The 19,057-nt window shown below is 43.2% G+C and overlaps 1 protein-coding gene across 3 annotated transcripts in view; it reads left to right on the top strand.

The window, feature by feature from the left end:
- SETD1B (SET domain containing 1B, histone lysine methyltransferase) overlaps positions 1–19,057 on the top strand; it is a 127,266-nt gene that overhangs the window by 25,127 nt on the left and 83,082 nt on the right. For all 3 annotated transcript variants that reach the window (XM_030219359.1, XM_030219357.1, XM_030219358.1), the window contains exon 6: positions 2,525–3,673. In XM_030219359.1, coding sequence (XP_030075219.1) covers positions 2,525–3,673 — 1,149 coding nt within the window. The remainder of the gene's footprint in view (positions 1–2,524; positions 3,674–19,057) is intronic.

Here is a 19,057-nt window from a genome sequence, read left to right on the forward strand (position 1 = left end):
ACTCAAAATGGACGTGCGCCAATTTTTATTTTGCTGCACGTCCATTTTTGGCCAAAAAAAAAAGGCCTTTGTTGCAGGCGTGCTGAAAAATGGACCTGCGTGCGTTCAATACACATGTCTATACCAGCGCAGGTCATTTTTCGGCACACCTTAGTAAAAGGATCACTTAGCGCGCTAAAAATTAAGCATGCGCTAAATGCTAGAGACACCCATATATTCCTATGGGTGTGTCTAGTGAACGCTAATCATTAGCGCATGCTAAAAATGCTAGCACGCCTTGGTAAAAGACCCCCTTAGTTCATAATAAACAGTCCTGGTCACTATCAAAATTGCACAGAGTTCAATAATGGTAATAATATTAATTACCTTGAATGATCAATTGAAAGTTGACTGGTCCCACAGGAGGCGTAATTTGACATCTAATAAATTTCATAAGAGGCTTCTTATTTCCACTACTGGAAAATCACTAACTTGTTGTACTCTTATATCCTTGTGAAACTCATCAATGTAAAATACCTTCTAAAGAAATTCCAATAATGTAAAATAGAAATCAATCATGTTCCTTGAATCTCAATCCAGGCAGTGCCAGGGCGTCCCGAGGTTGGAGTCCGGGTGGACCCAGAAGTTATACAGCCACTGGTGATATTCAGTGCCTGGATAACCAGTGGGGCATGTAAAACCACTTAAATAGCAGTCCTGTTTTTGGCCACTCTGCTATGCGGGTACGACACTGAAACGTTAACTGTACCTGCATAACTTCTGGATGCTGCCAATGACCCAGATATTACCAGCAGGGCTGTCCCCAGGGTTATATGAGCGGTATGTATTTGCAGGGCGCAAGGGAGATGGGGACGCAGTAGGCGGAGGGGGTGGTGGTGGTGGTGGGGGCATGCTCCAACCTGCCCGGATATGGCCCAGCACCAACTACCTGGGTTTAATCTAGCCGGCAGCGATGAGCAGTTAAAAACACGCTCCCGCTGCAAGCTGAATATTGACAGGAATAATTTTATAATGCCCTCCCTACATCCTGCAGTCATTTCCTTTCAAAAGTTTTGGGACATCGGTGTCCATAGAGATATGACCAGATGTTTGCATGGATATTGTTATGGGCCAATGGATATCTTCTGAGACCAAAGATCAAGGAACTCGGACTCCAGCCAGGTTTTGCAATATTCAGGTAAAACAGAGCCTGACCTGTCTCCGTGCTGTTATCAAGAGCAGTTTTACTGAGTTTAGTGAAATAGTAAGCTTTTTGCCGTCCTACCTTAAACTGGCTTAGCTATCTGAATAGCAGCTGACTATTGCTGATAAACCATCAAATTTAGTGGAACACCCCAGCTTTGTCCTAGTGCTGTTGAAAATTCATGAACAGAGCCCAGGCAGGGCACTTCTCCAACTAGCGGCAGCCTCCTTGGCATCCTGGGCAGTGGAAGACCTGACTGGGTAATCAGTCCCAGATACTTCGTGTGGCGATGCCAGTGGGTCAGCCCCTCTTTTGTGCAATAAAAAACCCTCCAGTTTCACAGTATAAGCAAATCATTTTCATGTATTAATATTTTGCTTTATGACACCGTTGTAATAAGTAATAACGTGAAATAAATAAGAATTCTAACCTATGTTCACTGTGGCTTGGAGGAAAAAACTTTCAAAGCTCTCTTGCTTGTCAGCTTCAAAACGCACCTGGAACAAAATCCTAATGCTGAGCCACTCCGTCATAAGTCAGAAAAATCTTATTCTACTTTTATTATTTTTAATATAATTTTTCAAACTTAAACCTTATCTTCAATTTTATGAATTTTATGTAAGTATATATTAAAAAATATATCGAGGAAGGCAGCTTAACTTTCCATCGCCGACAGCTTTAACAGGGCACTGCTGTTTCGCGACCTGCTTCTTTGGGAGCCTCCAGGCTTCCGGCCAGTTCGATCAAAGTCTTGAAGGTTTGGCAATAAACAGTGGCAGCATTAAAGGAGCTGCAAAGCTCCTGAAGAAGCAGGTCGCAAAACAGCGGCTTAGCATCGGGATTTTGTTCCAGTTGCATTTTGAAGCCAACAAGCCAGCTTTTTGAAGTCGTTTCCTCCAAAGCCACAGTGAAATATATGTGATTGGTTGGACAGTTTAGAAGATAATTCTTGTTCCTTTATTTTTGTGTCCTGTGTTAAAAAAATCAATGTGTTTCTGGTCATGAAGGGATTTCTTAACAAAAGATCCGTTCTGAAAGGGGATTAGTTATTATACGGATTGTATTTCAGTTGCAATGTTTGAATGTGTCCCAGTTCATGAGTTTTTAACATTTTATATATGATATAGGGCCTCATTTTCAAAGCGCTTAGACATACCAGGTACCAAAGGTTACTATTATGGTACTTTGTAAATACTTTGAAAATGAGTCCCATAAAACAAGAAAACAAGCCATATAATGTAATGTAATGTAATAAATACACGTTCAAAGTTGCATACGTCCTGACTTCATTTGTTCAAGTCTGACTTGGAATTTTGTTTTTCTTTTTCTGTTTTCAACCAGTTGACTGATCCCTTGAAGCGAATAAAAGAGAGTACACTTTGCTCAGGGGGAGCCTCTGTTACCCCGAACAGTAGTACGCCTTATTCTCATGATACAGCTTACTCTAGTAGTCGGCAGGACACCCCGAATTCTTACAGCCAGTATACCCCCCAGTCTCAAGGAACCCCTCATACCCCACGCCTCGGGACCCCCTTTTCCCAAGATTCAAGCTATTCCAGTCGGCAGACAACACCAGTTTACCATTATGGACAGGAGTCTGGGTACAAGCCTAGGAGGCACGAAACAAAATTCACCGATGCTTACAATCGACGGCCCAGCCATCGCTATGTCCATAATTCATTGGTGTACAGAGGCTTGGAGCACACGTTTAGCCCCTATAAATCTCAATCGGAACCAGTACCATACGCTGTGACTCCTCCCCTGACCCATTCAAGTTCAAACTATAAATCAGCCTTCTCTCCTTACCAAGCACAAATGTATTCCCACTCGGAAGAGCAGACGTATCCACAGACTTCTAGAGACCTTGAATACAGGCGGCCCGCGCCTCCGTCGGAGCCGTTAGTAGAACACAGTGCTGTCAGTATTGATTTTGTACCGCTCAAGGAAAAGCAGGACAAGCCCCCTCTGCCAGATGCTGACTGCCCCAGTGAACAAAGTGGCCGAACTCCTGAACGGAGCGAAACACCTGGAACTCCCACCATGGAGTCTGAAATGCAGCACGACAGCTTGGACTCAAGGATAGAAATGCTCTTGAAAGAGCAGAGAACAAAGCTACCGTTCTTTAATGAACATGACTCGGACAATGAGGTGCGGATGGAGGGCAGCCCGATATCGTCCTCCTCCTCCCAGCTCTCTCCCATTCCACCGTTTACTTGCAACCTCCAACCCCATTTCAGAGGCATAACCCCCTCCTCCCGCCCTTCCAGCGCAGGCTTTGAGGACATTAGTCCCACCCCCTTGCCAGACTCTGACGATGACGAGCCAATACTTGGGACGGCATCTCTTGGTCAGAGTTCACGGACAGCGTCTGAGGCTGGTCTAACGCCCATTGACCAGCCCACTCAGCTAAGCAGGGCGTGCAATCCAGAGTGTACTACACAAGAACTGCCTCTAGGTGATCAGACGCCAACCTCTGAAAAAATGGATGAGGTAAGGACAGAATTCTTGAATGTCGCTAAAGCAGTTTGTACCTCTGTGTGTGTGTATGTATGCAGGGCTGCCGAGAGGGGGGGGCAGGGGGGACAAATTCCCTGGGCCCGGGCCTCCAAGGGGGGCCTGGCGCCGCGGTCCCCTCCACCCGCCCCCCTCCATCCACCACCGGGCCGGGCCCTCCTGAATTCAAACCATAGCGCCTCACCTGGACCTTGCTCCATGTGAAAGAAGCGCAGCAGCGGCAGTCTGCAGATCGCCTTTTTTCAGGCCTTCCCTCCCTGTGTCCCGCCCTCATCTGATGTATCTAACACGAGGGCGGGACACAGAGAGGGAACGCCCGAAGGGAGGCGATCTGCAGACTTGCCGCTGCTGCGCTTCTTTCACATGGAGCGTGGTCGAGGTGAGGCGCTATGATTTTAATTCAGGGGGGCCCGGCCCGGTGGTGGACGGAGGGGGCGGGGCCCGGCCCAGTCTCTCGGCAGCCCTGTGTGTATGTAAATATACTGATGTGTGTATGTCTATCTGTGTAAAAAGCAAAAGCAGGAAGAAACCTCTACGTCACAATAACAAGTCCAAACAGAGTAGAGGTATGACTTTGGATGGTGCTTTGTGTTCCAGTATGTAGACAAGTTTGTTTTTCTGCTGTTGCCAGATGCACCAGATGCATTCATCGGTTTTTTGATTCTTGACCCCTGATGCAGGTGGCTGCATCCATCAAAGCAAGGCCTGTGTCGGGTCCTTTCAGCTGGTGCTTTCAATAAAGGATACTTGTTTACTTTTATCTCCACAGCTGGTTATCATTGGTGTCATCTTTGCTCTGTTTGGACTTGTCTATCTGTGTAACCATATATAGCTACGTAAGCACACATAAATTATATGTAATTAAAGGGTTAAACTTTTTGACAGTCTAATTGTCTATTTTACAACTTTTTGTTTGAAACGTATTTGTGACTAATATTTGATTGGGCTTTATTTTACTGGTCCTGCTGGAAGTCCATACTATTTTCCGTGTTTGATTTTCTTCCCCAAGTTTGGGTTAAAAAAGGGTGACTTGGGAGCTGGTGAATTTTGAGGGTTCTTGAGACAGTGTTTATGGAGTGGCCTAGTGGTTAGAGTGGTGGACTTTGGTCCTGGGGAACTGGGTTTGATTCCCACTGCAGGCACAGGCAGCTCCTTGTGACTCTGGGCAAGTCACTTAACCCTCCATTGCCCCATGTAAGCCGCATTGAGCCTGCCATGAGTGGGAAAGCGCAGGGTACAAATGTAACAAAAATAAAATAGATACTATTGGAGATTCTACATGGAATGTTGCTACTATTGGAGATTCTAGATGGAATGTTGCTATTCCACTAGCAACATTCCATGTAGAAGGCTGCGCAGGCTTCTGTTTCTGTGAGTCTGACGTCCTGCACATACGTGCAGGACGTCAGACTCACAGAAGCAGAAGCCTGCGCGGCCACGTTGGTGATCTGCAAGGGCCAACTTCTACATGGAATGTTGCTAGTGGAATAGGCACAGGCAGCTCCTTGTGACTCTGGGCAAGTCACTTAACCCTCCATTGCCCCATGTAAGCCGCATTGAGCCTGCCATGAGTGGGAAAGTGCGGGGTACAAATGTAATAAAAATAAATAAATAAATAGCAGCATGACCAGGCCTGGAGCTGAATCTCACACAGTGTGGCTGGAACTTTGCCACTTACATAATCGGGGACTATATTGAGTACAGCGGAACCCTGATATAATACGCCATGTGTTTTTTTTTGCAAAAAAGGTACCGGTACTCAAATGCTAGGCCACCCTTCAGGAGTGGGGTGATCACTGAGGGACCTACCCCATAATAGCCAGGCCCCCTGCAACCAGTCACAGAATCTATTACAGGACAGAATTGGCGTGTAGACCTGAGCTCTATCATTAAAACTTGGGGGCCATGGGTCAATTTTAGCAGACAAAGGTGTCGGTACTCAGTACCCCCTCAAAAAAAGCCCTGAATGCGCCCCACAATAACACAAATCCACATATAACATGATCATGTCTTGGCTCCCTTTTTTTTTTTTTTTTTAAGCATACAGTTCCTTTTGCAAGACATGAATTTTTGGTTGAATTATGTTTATGTTCTCGACTCCGCTATAACGTGACCCAACATTTTATGGATCCCAGTCATAGCATTATATCGGAGTCCCACTTATACTGATTTTACTCTACACTTCAGTTTTTTGTTCTCAAGATTTTTTTCTGTTTTAAGCGGCGGCTAAGAAAGCAAATAGAATGTTAGGTATTATTAAGAAAGGAATGGAAAACAAAAATGAGGACGTTATAATTCCTTTGTATTGTTCTATGGTGTGATTACTTCTCAAATACTGTGTGCAATTCTGGTCACCACATCTCAAACAAGATATAGTGGAATTAGAAAAGGTACAGAGAAGGGCAATGAAAATGATAAAGGGGATGAGATGACTTCCCTATGAGGAAAAGCTAAAGTGGCTAGGGCTCTTCAGCTTGGGGAAAAGACGGCTGAGGGAAGATATGATAGAGGTCTATAAAATAATGAATGGAGTGGAACGGGTAGACGTGAATCGCTTGTTTACTGTTTCCAAAAATACTAGGACTAGGGGGCACGCAATGAAGCTACAAAGTAGTACATTAAAAAAATTAGGGAAAATGTTTCTTCACTCAATGTGTAATTAAACTCTGAAGTTCATTGCCAGAGAATGTAGTAAAAGCAATTAGCTTAGCGGGGTTTGAAAAAGGTTTGGCTAGCTTCCTAAAATAAAAGTCCATAAGCCATTATTAAGACGAACTTGGGGAAAATCCACTGCTTTTTTCTAGGATAAGCAGCATAAAATGTACTGTTTTGGGATCTTGGTAGATACTTGTAACCTGGATTGGCCGCTGTTGGAAACGGGATGCTGGGCTTGATGAACCTCTGTATCCCAGTATGGCAACACTTATGATCGTATGTTTTCTATATATTTTATGCTGTTTGGGACATTTGGGCTTTTTTTTTTTTGGGGGGGGGGGGGGGGGGGGGGGGGGGGTTCTAGAAATGCCCTGGTCTGAGTTGCTGCTGCATTGATAAACCATCGGTTTCAGTGTCTTGTCATCTCATGGAACAGGAAATACATTTATTTGTGAAAGAAGGATTTTTGGGAATAAGTAACTCCCTTCACTACTCCTACCGTGTTTCCCCGAAAATAAGACACTGTCTTATATTAAATTTTGCTCCCCAAGACCTGCTAGGTCTTATTTTCAGGGGAGGCCTTATTTTTCGGGGAAACATCGGGGTCACCCCCCCCACCCGAGATCGCCGGCTCCCCCCCTCGATCGGCGGCTCCCCCTGCCCTCAGTCGCTCCCGGAACTAACCTCTTAAATGCTTCCTTTCACCATTCGTCTTCGCACTCGCCGCAAGCAGCAGGGCAGGCCACTCCTTCCTTCCATGTCCCGCCCTCGCCTGACGTAATGTAACGTCAGGCGAGGGCGGGACACGGAAGGAAGGAGTGGCCAGCCCTGCTGCTTGTGGCGAGTGCGAAGGTGAAAGGAAGCGGTTAAGAGGTTAGTTCCGGGAGCGACTGAGGGCGGGGGGAGCCGCTGATCGAGGGGGGGAGCCGGCGATCTCGGGTGGGGGGGTGACCCTGATGTTTCCCCGAAAAATAAGGCCTCCCCTGCTAGGTCTTATTTTCGGGGGAGGCCTTATATTTTCAAATTGCAGCAAGACCTCTACTAGGTCTTACTTTCGGAGGATGTCCTATTTTCGGGGAAACACGGTAATTAGCAATATTTAAATGTGTTGTTTCAATTTGTGCACTTTATTGGACTGGATTGTGGTTAGTCCATTTTCTTCAGGAAGTTGAAAGACTGTAGCTCAGATTTCTTTAGGAGCCACTCTTCCTTTTCCTGGTCCCCGTCTTTCCCTTCCATTTTGATTCATGCATAACTCAGAAAATGTGTATTTTTCTTTGCTCAGGGGTATTTCAGGTGCTGTCTCTTACTCCTTTGGCTGGTAATGAGTCCCCTGGACTTGACTGTGGTGGTTGCTCCTGTGTTCTTCTTCCTGACTCTTCGTAGGTGTGTTTGTGCCTGTGGTATGGTCGTTGTCATTGCGTGGACTGGGCATGTGATGTATGGTGATTGACCCCTATATTTGGCCTAATTTAGTATCCACTCAATTGATTCATATCAATGTTTGAATTTCCCTCTGTCTCTTTGACTCGGTTTGCCTGTTGTAAGAAGTTTAATGCAGAGGCTACCAATTTATTGAACTCTTTATCTTCAGAAAATTAGATGCGAATCTACTTGTGTGTTTTTGTAAACTTTTAAGGGCTTATTTATTTATTAAGTATTTTTGCTAATGTAAGTTGGGTTTTGTTTTTAATTTATGTTTAATGTATGTAATTACTAGCTTGTTTTTGTTATATTTGATATCATATTCTTACTATATGTCATTATGTCTTCTCTCATGTTGTAAACTGTCCTGAGACAGTTGAGATGGTATAGAAAAAGTTTGTTTATTATTCTTATTAGGGCTTTACTGAATATTTGTATTCGATTCAGCCCCGAACAGTGCCATATTCTGCCGAATAGCGATTTAAGTTAGAATACAAATAACCTGGGGCTCTACTGTGCTAAATCCTACTGAAATATATATTTGATCTCTGATTTCATGTTGCTTCTTTTATTATTTGTTATGTTAAACTCAATGCCAATTATTCGTATTCGGCCAAACAATATAATATTTTCCATTATTTATATTCAGCCGAATATTAAAATATGCTATTCAGTATAGCTCTAATTCTTATTATATAGGGTTTTTTTTCTAAATAGTTGGCCGTTAGCCTATACAAAGTTCACTATTTAAAAAAATATGCTGTCCAATTATGTGTTTTTACTGGATTGTTCTGGAAGAGTAGTTTTGGGGAGGTTATGATTGATTAGAATTATCAAAATCTCAGAGCTGGGGGGGGGGGGGTGGTAGGGTAGTGCAAAGCTGGAGATTTGTCTAGGGCATTTAGGGGGGCAATTCAGTATAAAGCTGCCAAAACTTAGGTGCCAAAAGGCTGGCAAAATATTGGTCATTAAATACTATTCTATAATGGCATCTCTGCGGCTAGATTCCATTATAGCAACTAGCATAAGTCTGCATTTATGTACCAACATTTAGGCGCATGCATTTAGATCAGGTGCAAGTGATAATACCAATGCTTATGCGCATAACTTACACGCGACGCATATAGAGTAATGTAAATGCGGAACCTGCCCATGCCCTGCTCACATGTATGCCCCTCTTGCGGTTATGTGCTTAAAGCTAGATTCAGTAAATGGCACTTTAATTGCTGGAAAAAAAAATCGACGTAGAATTGTATTCTATAACGGGCATTCCGAGATTGGCTCCCTTTAGTTCCGGGATCCACGCTGTGCTTTGGGCACGAGGAGTTAGACTGAAACCAGGTGTAAATCCAGGCCCAACTGTTACACTGCGTGCGTTTTAAGGGAACACTCCAACCCGGCCGTGCCTCCTTTGCAGATCCACACGGAAACACTTAGGCACTTTTCTATAAATGGGCGTACAGGTGTGTTTTCCCGTGGATCTGCCATTGCTGCCTCTTTTCTGTGCTGAATAGCCATATATTGAATTATCCTTTTAGCACGTAGGCGCTAACTGACATATTCTATATATTGCGCCTAGCGTTCTGAGCTGAAATCTAAGCATATTCCATAACAACGCACGTAATGTAATTGGCTTAATACCCAGTAGAATTATATACGTGCAGGGATGTACGCCTCATTTTTGTTGGTGTAAATGGAGGCGCGTAGTCAAGTAGTTTTAGGCGCTGGGATATCAACTAAGTGTATTGTGCATACTGCGCCTAAATCTTATAGAATACGCTTTGGCTGAAATGTTTTCTCTGCGGATGTTTTAAAAGCTATATATAGAATCTGGCCCTAACTGGAATTATGCATACAGCTGTACATAACTGCGTACCTGTTTGTGTGCCTGACTGAGGTTCCCAGAATTTCACATCCGACCAAAGCTGTTAAAGATAACTGAACAGGTGATTGTATTCTTCTGAAGTTTAATTATGCTGTAATCACCACTGCCTGATTTTACTAACAAGACATTTAAAAAATGGGTACATAATGAGGGCTATTTCCAAAAGCTGTTTACCTGGGTAAATGGTTTATTTTGAAAGTGGCCTGTCCTCCCTGCAGGTAAGAGAATTCACCAGTGGTTCTTTGAGCGTTTGCGACTGTCCAGACATCGTTTCTTCCATGTCGACTGCTACTTTTGCTGCCCCCAAAAGCTGCCGCCCTAGGTGTCCACGTAGGTCACCTAAAGGCTATGTCAGCTCTGACTAGACCTGTTTTTTTTGCAAAGGCAATATGAGCTTTTGGAGAGCAGAGAGAAATAATGAGGAAATAGCACTGTGCATTTGGCCATGTAGTGCACTGAGGCCCAGATGATCAAAAGCAAACACGGGTGCTAGAGGCAATTGGCGCTTGACTAGCACCTGTGTTCCAGGATTAGAGACTGCTAGCATGTGTAACAGTGTGCTTGCTGGCTTTGAACACTAATAGCATGCAAATGCATGCTAAACAGGGACAGCTGTATTCCTCCCCAATGCTCAACAAGCAGCATGCCAAACTAGGGCGCTGCTACCGCTGTAAACCCCACAGCAGTTTGGAGGTGGTGTTAGGGTTTACAGAGAATTGGGGAAGAAAGGGGAGCCCTGTCCAGCGTGCGTCTGCATGCTAGGAGGCCCCTCCATTCCCTCCCCCGCCAGAAGAGCCCAACCCCCCATGTTCTCCAACAGAATAGAGAGGGCTGGATTTCCATCCCTCCCCTGGTGGTCTAGTAGTCTACTGACCCCCTCCAATCCCTCCGTCATACCTTCAATGACGGAAGAGGGAGTAGCACTCCTTCCTCCTTCCAGCGCTGCCTCCAAAATGGCTCCCTGCCCTGCCCAGCTCAGTGCATCCTTTCTCCCTTATATGGTAGGGAAGCCCTGCCCAGTGCATCCCGGGGGGGGGGGGGGGGTCGCTAGTCCACCAGGGGAGGGCTAGAGGTCCAGCCCTCTATTCTGTCAGAGAGGCGTGGGGGGGGGGGGTTGGGTTCTGTCAGGGAGGGGTGGGTTGGGCTGTTCTGGCAGGGAGGGGGGTGGGGGGGCTCTTCTTTGGAGGTCCACCAGACTTCCAGCTCCTTGAAATGTTTGACAGGTCTAGGCTTCTTTTGGATAGGCATAATGCTCCTGCAGAAGTGCCCCTATGATCAGAACTAATATCACACATGAATTTGCTTACTATTAGTTATGATCATAGGAGAGTTATTGCCCCGCGCTATTCAGGTGCTAATTTTAGAGAGCTGTTTGGAACAGTTCAGAGCTTTTGATCATCTGCATCTAAGAGGAGAAGGGAAAGATGCTGTTCTCAGCCCAAGGTAGCCATTATTTTGTTGTTGGGCTTGTTTCAGTGAATGCACATGTTGATTCTGTCAGCCCTGTCCCAAAGGATTTCCCAGTAGAATTATATAAGTTTCCATTGTCTCCTTTGGATGTTGTCACCTCTGATGGTGTGCTATCATAACTGTATTTCATGCAACGCTTGTGCTCTTGTTGCATATGAATAAGGGATACATTTCCAAAAGCTTGGTAAGAATTTAGATGCACAAAAAAGTAGTTATGAGTGTAATTCCACTGCATGCATTCAGTGTGGATGTTGAGCTGCTAATAAATATGCATGTAATTTCATCACACAAAAAAAGAGGCATTCCTTAGGGGGATTGGGAGGGACATATTAAATATTTCCACGTGTAACTTAAATTTTCAAAAGTTATGTGCATAAACAACTTTATACCTTATTTTGCATTGAGTAATTCGTGTATGTTTAGGGGGAAAGGTAACAAATATGGGCTACCTTCAAGATGTGTTATTTTACTGTTAACCCCAGTTATTAACTATGTCCCATTGCATAAAATGAGGCCTGTGCTAAAATATGAGTTAGTAGTAACATAACATGTCTTAACTTTCCCCCTTGGTGTTTAGAGTTTCAGTATGGGCTACTCTTAAGACGTGTTATTTTACCACTAACTCATTCTATTTTAGCACAGGCCTCATTATATGCAATGAGACTTAGTTACTAATAATTGGGGTTAACAGTAAAATAGCACATCTTAAAGGCAGCCCACGTTGATAATTTATTATTATTATTATTAGCATTTGTATAGCGCTACCAGACGCACGCAGCGCTGAACACGATACAAAGAGTCCCTGCCCAGAAGAACTTACAATCTAAATAATTTCCCCATTAATTAAAGTAAAAAGAAACTGCTCTAGAATTTGAAATCACTTCTATATGTAATAAAAGTGAGCCGAGTATAGAGAAATCAAGCCAATGTAACATCACTAATAACGTTGGCTCTTAGGCATTGGTTGAATAAGGCATTATGACATCACAATATCAGCTACTGGAGACTGATAACTTTCCCCTTGCTGTTTTACAGTTTCAGTGTGGGCTACCGTTACCAGTCTCCGGTAGCTGAAATTGTGATGTCATAATACCTTATTCAACCAATGCCTAAGAACCAACATTATTAGTGATGTTACTTACATTGGCTTGATTTCTCTGTACTCGGCTCACTTTTATTACATAGAGCAGTGATTTCAGGCTTGATTTCTCTGTACTCGGCTCACTTTTATGACATAGAGCAGTGATTTCAATTTCTTGAGCTGTTTCTTTTTACATTAAGGGGAAAGTTATCAACGTGGGCTACTGTTTAAGATGGGTATTTTACTGTTAACCCAGATTATTAGTAACTAGCTCTCATTGCATAAAATGGGACCTTTGCTAAAATAGCATGAGAGAATGGTAAAATGGCACATCTTGATGATTAGTCCACACTCATAACTATGTTTCTTAGTCATTTTAACAACCCAGTATTCAGAGTTGACTTGTGCGTGCAGCGTTCTCTGGATTCTATAAAGGTTGCCCAAATTTGGGTGTGATCCTGAGTTGCATGTGCTACTAAGTTAGTTAATGGAGCAACTGACAATAATCGGCTGCTAATAATATTAATTGTCATTAATTGGCACCAATTTGGATTTGTGCACACAATTGCCTATGCATGATTCTATAAAGAATTGCGCCTAAATCTTCTTGCATGCAACCCAAAAGGAGGCATGTCCATGGGAGGGGCATGGACAGGTCAGAGGCATTCCAGAAAGTTTTGTGCAGTATTACTGAATTTGGGGGTTGCACAACAAACTTGTGTACCAAGATATACACCAGGTTTCAGTTTGTGTCCAAAGGTGGGTGTGGAAATCCACACTAAGCACTCGGCCCAGCACCTATTACTGGATCTGGCTCCATATGTTTATTTGAAAATTGGGTCAAGGTTGAATGTCTTTGAAGTTATATATGTAACTCTTTTTTTTTTTCTTTCTATACATTTGCCCAATTGAAATTGGTCAATAGTGGCCTGGTTCCTTCTTTTTTTTATCTCTGTTGCAAGTGCTTGCTTATCATCTGTGCACCAAAAATGTGTTGCTGAGCTTTTGAAGGGAAAGATCTGGTTTGGAAGGAAGATGCTCATTAAAAATGTTTTTTTTTTTGTTTGTGTTTAAATTATGAAACATACCCATGGAAGCAGAGATGAGTCTATCAAGCCTACTGGAGCTGTTTGGGGTCTACATTAGTCCATGTTTGCCCAGAGCATGCTGAGGTTAGCAAATGCACCTTAGACTTCTGTGCATGGAATGCAGTGTCTTTACTATGAGGCACCATCTGTAGCATTCCGTTTGCACAGTGGTTTGAGGCTGTCTGCAACTTAGACCAGACTGTGTGAAACAAAAGGAGTGAGGGAAATCTTAGCTGGACCAGGTGTACCACCATGCTCCATATGTTAGAAATTAAGTGCTGGACTCTCATTCATGACGCTTGTGGCGTTGTTTATTTGCTCGTATTAAACCATCATTAATTTAGTCATAGGACAGTTTTGTCTTTTGAGAGACTGGTGTATAATTATATATAATTTATTTTTTAAATGATAACAGGGCATTAGAATAGTCCAGTGGGACTTAGAGCTAGCAATATATTTTTGAGGGAGAAAAGGAGATATTTCAGGTTCTGTGATTTTGTTACGAACAGATAATTGCTAAGGGAGAGTCATGTAGAATAAAAAAAAATCCAAGCTCTTGTTTTATAATAAACGTGAGTGTCGTAGAAGAAGGAAATATCAGATTTGTATAACTACACTTGGGGCTGTTATAATGCTGCAAGTTTTGTGAATATCTTATTGCAATCAAACCATTGTGGGTGTTATTGCTTATATATATATATATATATATATATATATATATATATATATATATATATATATATATACATTTTATATGTCTGTTGATTGTTACCTCTTGATTAATCAAGTGTGTCACCTTGGGAGTGTATTGCTTCTCTGCCCTGACTGTCTAGGGGTAATGTCCCTTGACTGAACAGAACGTCCAACTTGGCTTTCATCTTTCTGTGCTACAGATCCTGTCACTGTATTTATGTGATTTTTCAACATGGCATAAGATAATAACACGTTTTAGATACTCAGATATCATGCCGAAAGGTGTTTTTGCAAAAAGAAGCAACGTTATGGTTGGATGAATAACTGTTCCTATGTTTTATGAATTGTGCTGTTTTTTTTTCACTTGATCAAATTTCAGATAAGAAGGCCCTAAATTGAAATGTAACACTGTCCTAAAAGGATTCCAAAATAAATACTGTTCAGTTAATGCTTAGATCAGTTAGTAACACTCAGTGTTCTTTCTGCATCTCTAAGTCCTCCAGTCACCAGTCTGGTTCCTTCCTCTCGCCTACAGGAAAACTACCTCTAGCTTGGGCCCTGTGACTTGTCCCCCTAGTGACAGACATGGATGAGTTACCCTGGCAACCTTTCATTGCTCTCATACATTGATCTTCCTGTTGTCCCCCCCCCCCCCCCCCCCATTTTTCCTTCCTTCATCTCCCTTCTTTCATCTCCTCTTGCTCAAAGACCAAGGCTACCAAGTGCCAAGAGCCCTCTGCCATGAATCAACCATTGTTATGTTTGAGAAATATGTCTTCATTATATTGTATATGTTTACTGTTCAACAGTTCTTCAGTTTCTGGAGTTAGAATACTCACTATTTATGAATTGTGCCAACTCTTTTTAGGAGTAAAAAATCCCTCTTTTGCTGTTTTAGAAACAGCTTCCTTTTGATCAGATTAAAATAGTAGATTATTATTATTATTATTATTATTGTTACATTTGTACCCCACATTTTCCCACCTATTTGCAGGCTCAATGTGGCTTACAGAGTGTTGTTATGACAGAGTCATGACAGGATATTGGATACAATCAAAAGTAAGCAGAAGATGGATAAGGAGTTAGAGAAGATGGTGTTAGAATAATATAGTTTATGAGGTGATTTGTGTCTTTAAGGGGTCTTTTTGTAGGCTCTATTAAAGAGATGTGTCTTCAGAGATTTGCGAAAGTTGCTTAGATTATCCATAGCTTTTAGGGCTGGGGGTAACCCATTCCATATCTGTGTACTTCTGTAGGAGAATGATTAACCAGATCTTATTTGTCCTCTCAATTATATCTTCTTATGTCTATGCATGGAGTCGGTATCTCCAGAAGAATATAGATGGAGATGTAATCCGTGTGATGCTATCAAGATAGTGTAGAGTTTGGACCATGAGTCCTATGAGGATAATCTTAAGGACCTGGACATGTCGACTCTGGCAGGGAGAAAGGATATATGATATGGACAGCCAGATGCCTCTGAGGAGTATAATGCACAAAATTCAAGCCTTTTTTTTTATGGAAAGTAAGTTGTAAAGTGGTAAATTCATGGAACATCCTTCCTAATTGACATGGTAGGGCAAAATCGTTATTTTAACGAAATTGAATGCAAGATAACATGGGATAAGCATAGAATCTGTCCCCTTTTTCGCAAAATTGGGCTTCCAGAGACACTTCCCCCAAAATGGGAGAAAGCAGTTCTAGTATCTTTCAGCACAGAAACTTTAATACACTGAAATATAGCAGTACAGTTAGGGAATTACTCCTTTCAATCCGCCTCTCCCTTCTACTCTTCAGGTTACAGACACACAGAGCAAACAGATATGCTTCATACATGCATGTGTGTGGTAAGTTCTGCATGTTTTGCCCAACATGTATTTCCCCCTCGCTGCTGCCGTACCTCACTGCTGGGCTGGCTCTTAGTAATTCAGTTAGATGTGCGTTTCATTTTCTGTGTTATACTTTCTTTTTTAATGGTTGCAAATTGTGTAGTTTATGGTTGCTATGTGGATGGCCTTCTAGTGGTAAAGATGCGCAACGATACCTGTTGTCTTGGCACAGTGGCATCCTATGATTAAACTGTAAAAATGTATTCTTTCATATATATTGATAAAGACTTCTAATGGTTATTACACGTTTTATTTTGTTAATTCTTTTCAAACCATGAGCCATGTTCTGTATGCTTTCCCTGATTGCTGCTGTTGCTTTTTTGCTTTCTGTTTTGTTCAGCTTTTTTCTTATTTTGCTCTTTTTTTTTTTGTCTACATGTTTAGTTTTTGCTTCCTTTTTTTTTTTTACAATTTTATGCACCAGGTGACCTAGCTCTGTTCAGAAGATTATCAGTAATGAGGACATGAGGCCAAACATCATGCAACCAGTCTGCAATATTGTGGCAGGTTATGAAAATGGACCAACTAAATGGGGTTGATGGTGTTTATGTGCATCCGTTTTATGAGCTGAGGCACTTTGCTTATTCATTCAGCAGTTTGCAGAGTCATTTCAGTCTCTAGTTGTGTAATTGAGGATATAACTCTCTGAAGGTGGCAGCTTGCTGTTCTAGCAGTCTCGTTCTAGTGCTTCTCTGAGTTGGATTTTCTGCATTCAGACATGCTGCAGTGGTTCTCTTAGCATTGGATTCACTTGATAAATAGCATGGTCATAGTCTGATGGACCATTTATTTCTCTTTTGTGATCTCTGCATGGGAGGAAGATACCCCTAAACCCAAAATTTTCCTGAGGAATAAAATAAAAAATGAGTGGAGAAAGGTTTGGGTTGAAACTTTTATTTCTTCTAATTGCTAAGGAAATAAGTTGGTGTGTTCTTGCCCTGTGATGGGATTGGCATGTCTTGGTGTACATAAGTTTTTATTTATTTATTTGCTGCATTTATATCCCACATTTTCCCACCTATTTGCAGGCTCAATGTGGCCTACAATATAATACAACAACAACAATCACATTAATGGGATAAGGAAATCAGAATATAGATAACAAATAAGGCGCATGAGAATGTCATGGCTATCATATTAGCGGAATAACAATTTCAGCCTTATTGCAGTTAAGGTGCACGGAAAATTATGTATAACTAGTGAAAAAAGGCCCGTTTCTGACAAAAATGAAATGGGCGCTAGCAAGGTTTTCCTCGGCTCCCCTCCAGCCACCCATGTCCAGCGAACCTCCTCTCCCCCTGCCCCCCCTCCAGCCACCCATGTCCAGCGAACCTCCTCTCCCCCTGCGCCCACTGCAGCCACCCATGTCCAGCGAACCTCCTCTCTCCCCTGCCCCCCCTGCCACCCATGTCCAGCGACCCTCCTCTCTCCCCTGCCCCCCTCCAGCCATCCTCCTCTCTCCCCTGCCCCCCTCTAGCCACCCATGTCCAGCGACCCTCCTCTCCCCCTGCGCCCACTGCAGCCACCCATGTCCAGCGAACCTCCTCTCTCCCCTGCCACCCATGTCCAGCGACCCTCCTCTCTCCCCTGCCCCCCTCCAGCCATCCTCCTCTCTCCCCTGCCCCCCTCTAGCCACCCATGTCCAGCGACCCTCCTCTCCCCCTGCGCCCACTGCAGCCACCCATGTCCAGCGAACCTCCTCTCTCCCCCGCCCCCCCCTGCCACCCATGTCCAGTGACCCTCCTCTCTCCCCTGCCCCCCCTCCAGCCACCCACGTCCAGCGACCCTCCTCTGGACATGGATCAGCTGTGAGGCATGTTTTTTTCCCCCCCGGGTTCTGAAGTTGACATCATAATGGCTACGGTGATGTCAGCCTGATCTAGGGAGCCTAGCAGACCAACTCGGAATGAGCCACGGTCCCAGGCAGCAAGTCAGAATGTTGGAGGTGAGAATTATTATATAGGATGAGAAGTGGGTAAATAGATAAAACATAACATAATGATAACAGGACAAGATATTATGTTCAATAATTTGGGTGTAAGTTAGGATAAACAAATTTGAAAAGTTCCATTGTATCTGGTGAAGTTTAGGTGCCGGTTTTTTTATGGGGGATCTTTTTTGTATGTCTTGTTGGGCAGACTGGATGGACCGTGCAGGCCTTTTTCTGCCGTCATCTACTATGTTACTATGTTTTATTGAACAAATAAGTCTTCAGTTACTACATCAAATAGGTCTGTAGCTACATTCCAACCTGTGGAATGATTTTATTGTTATAGGTTTGGGGGGGGGGGGAGGAGGAGGATCAAGGAGCATTTTAATTTTATCAATTCAACATCCGCTACCCCAAAATCTCCTGGGGGGTGTCTGGTAAGGCTCCAGATTATAGGTAGAATCTAAGATAAAGGTAATCAAAGGCTGTGGAAATTAGAGAATGATGCGGGGATGGGGACAAACTTTGGGGTCCTTTTTACTAAGGTGCACTGAAAAATGGCCTGCGGTAGTGTAGATGCGTGTTTTGGGCACGCGCAGAATTATTTTTCAGTGCACCTACAAAAAATGCCTTTTTTTTAACCGAAAACGGACGTGCGGCAAAATGAAAATTGCCGCGGGTCCATTTTGGGCGTGAGACCTTACCACCAGCCATTGACCTAGCAGTAAAGAATCCAGGCGGTAATGACCTATGTGCGTCAAATGCCACTTGGCGTGCGTCCGTTATTTGCGCCTGAAAATAAAAAATATTTTTCGGACGCGTGCCAGAAGTGAAATTACCACAAGAGGCAAGCGGTAGTTGGGCGGTAACTCCGTTTTTGCGCGCATGGTGTGCTCGTAGAAACTTAACGCGGTTTAGTAAAAGGGCCCCTTTGTCCTTGTGTCATTCTTTAAAAGCTTGAGACTAGCTTTAAACAGACTGTTCCAACTCGATGGAACAGCATCTATAAAATGCTAGTATCAATATGTAAAAACTTAATACATCTTAGACAACTGGCAACTGAATTCAATGATTAAAATTGCAGAAGCTGCTTTAGGATTTAAATGAAGCACTGTTAAATGACATCATTTGTCTTGTCTGCTGATCAGACTCCTACCGTCTGCAACGTCCTGCTATCACGTGCCAAGATGCTCAAGCATCTTACTGTTACTGCAACAGATGCCTCCATTGTTGCTGGCATCAAG

This window comes from Microcaecilia unicolor, chromosome 11 (genome assembly GCF_901765095.1).
Source record: "Microcaecilia unicolor chromosome 11, aMicUni1.1, whole genome shotgun sequence".
NCBI classification, from domain to species: domain Eukaryota; kingdom Metazoa; phylum Chordata; class Amphibia; order Gymnophiona; family Siphonopidae; genus Microcaecilia; species Microcaecilia unicolor.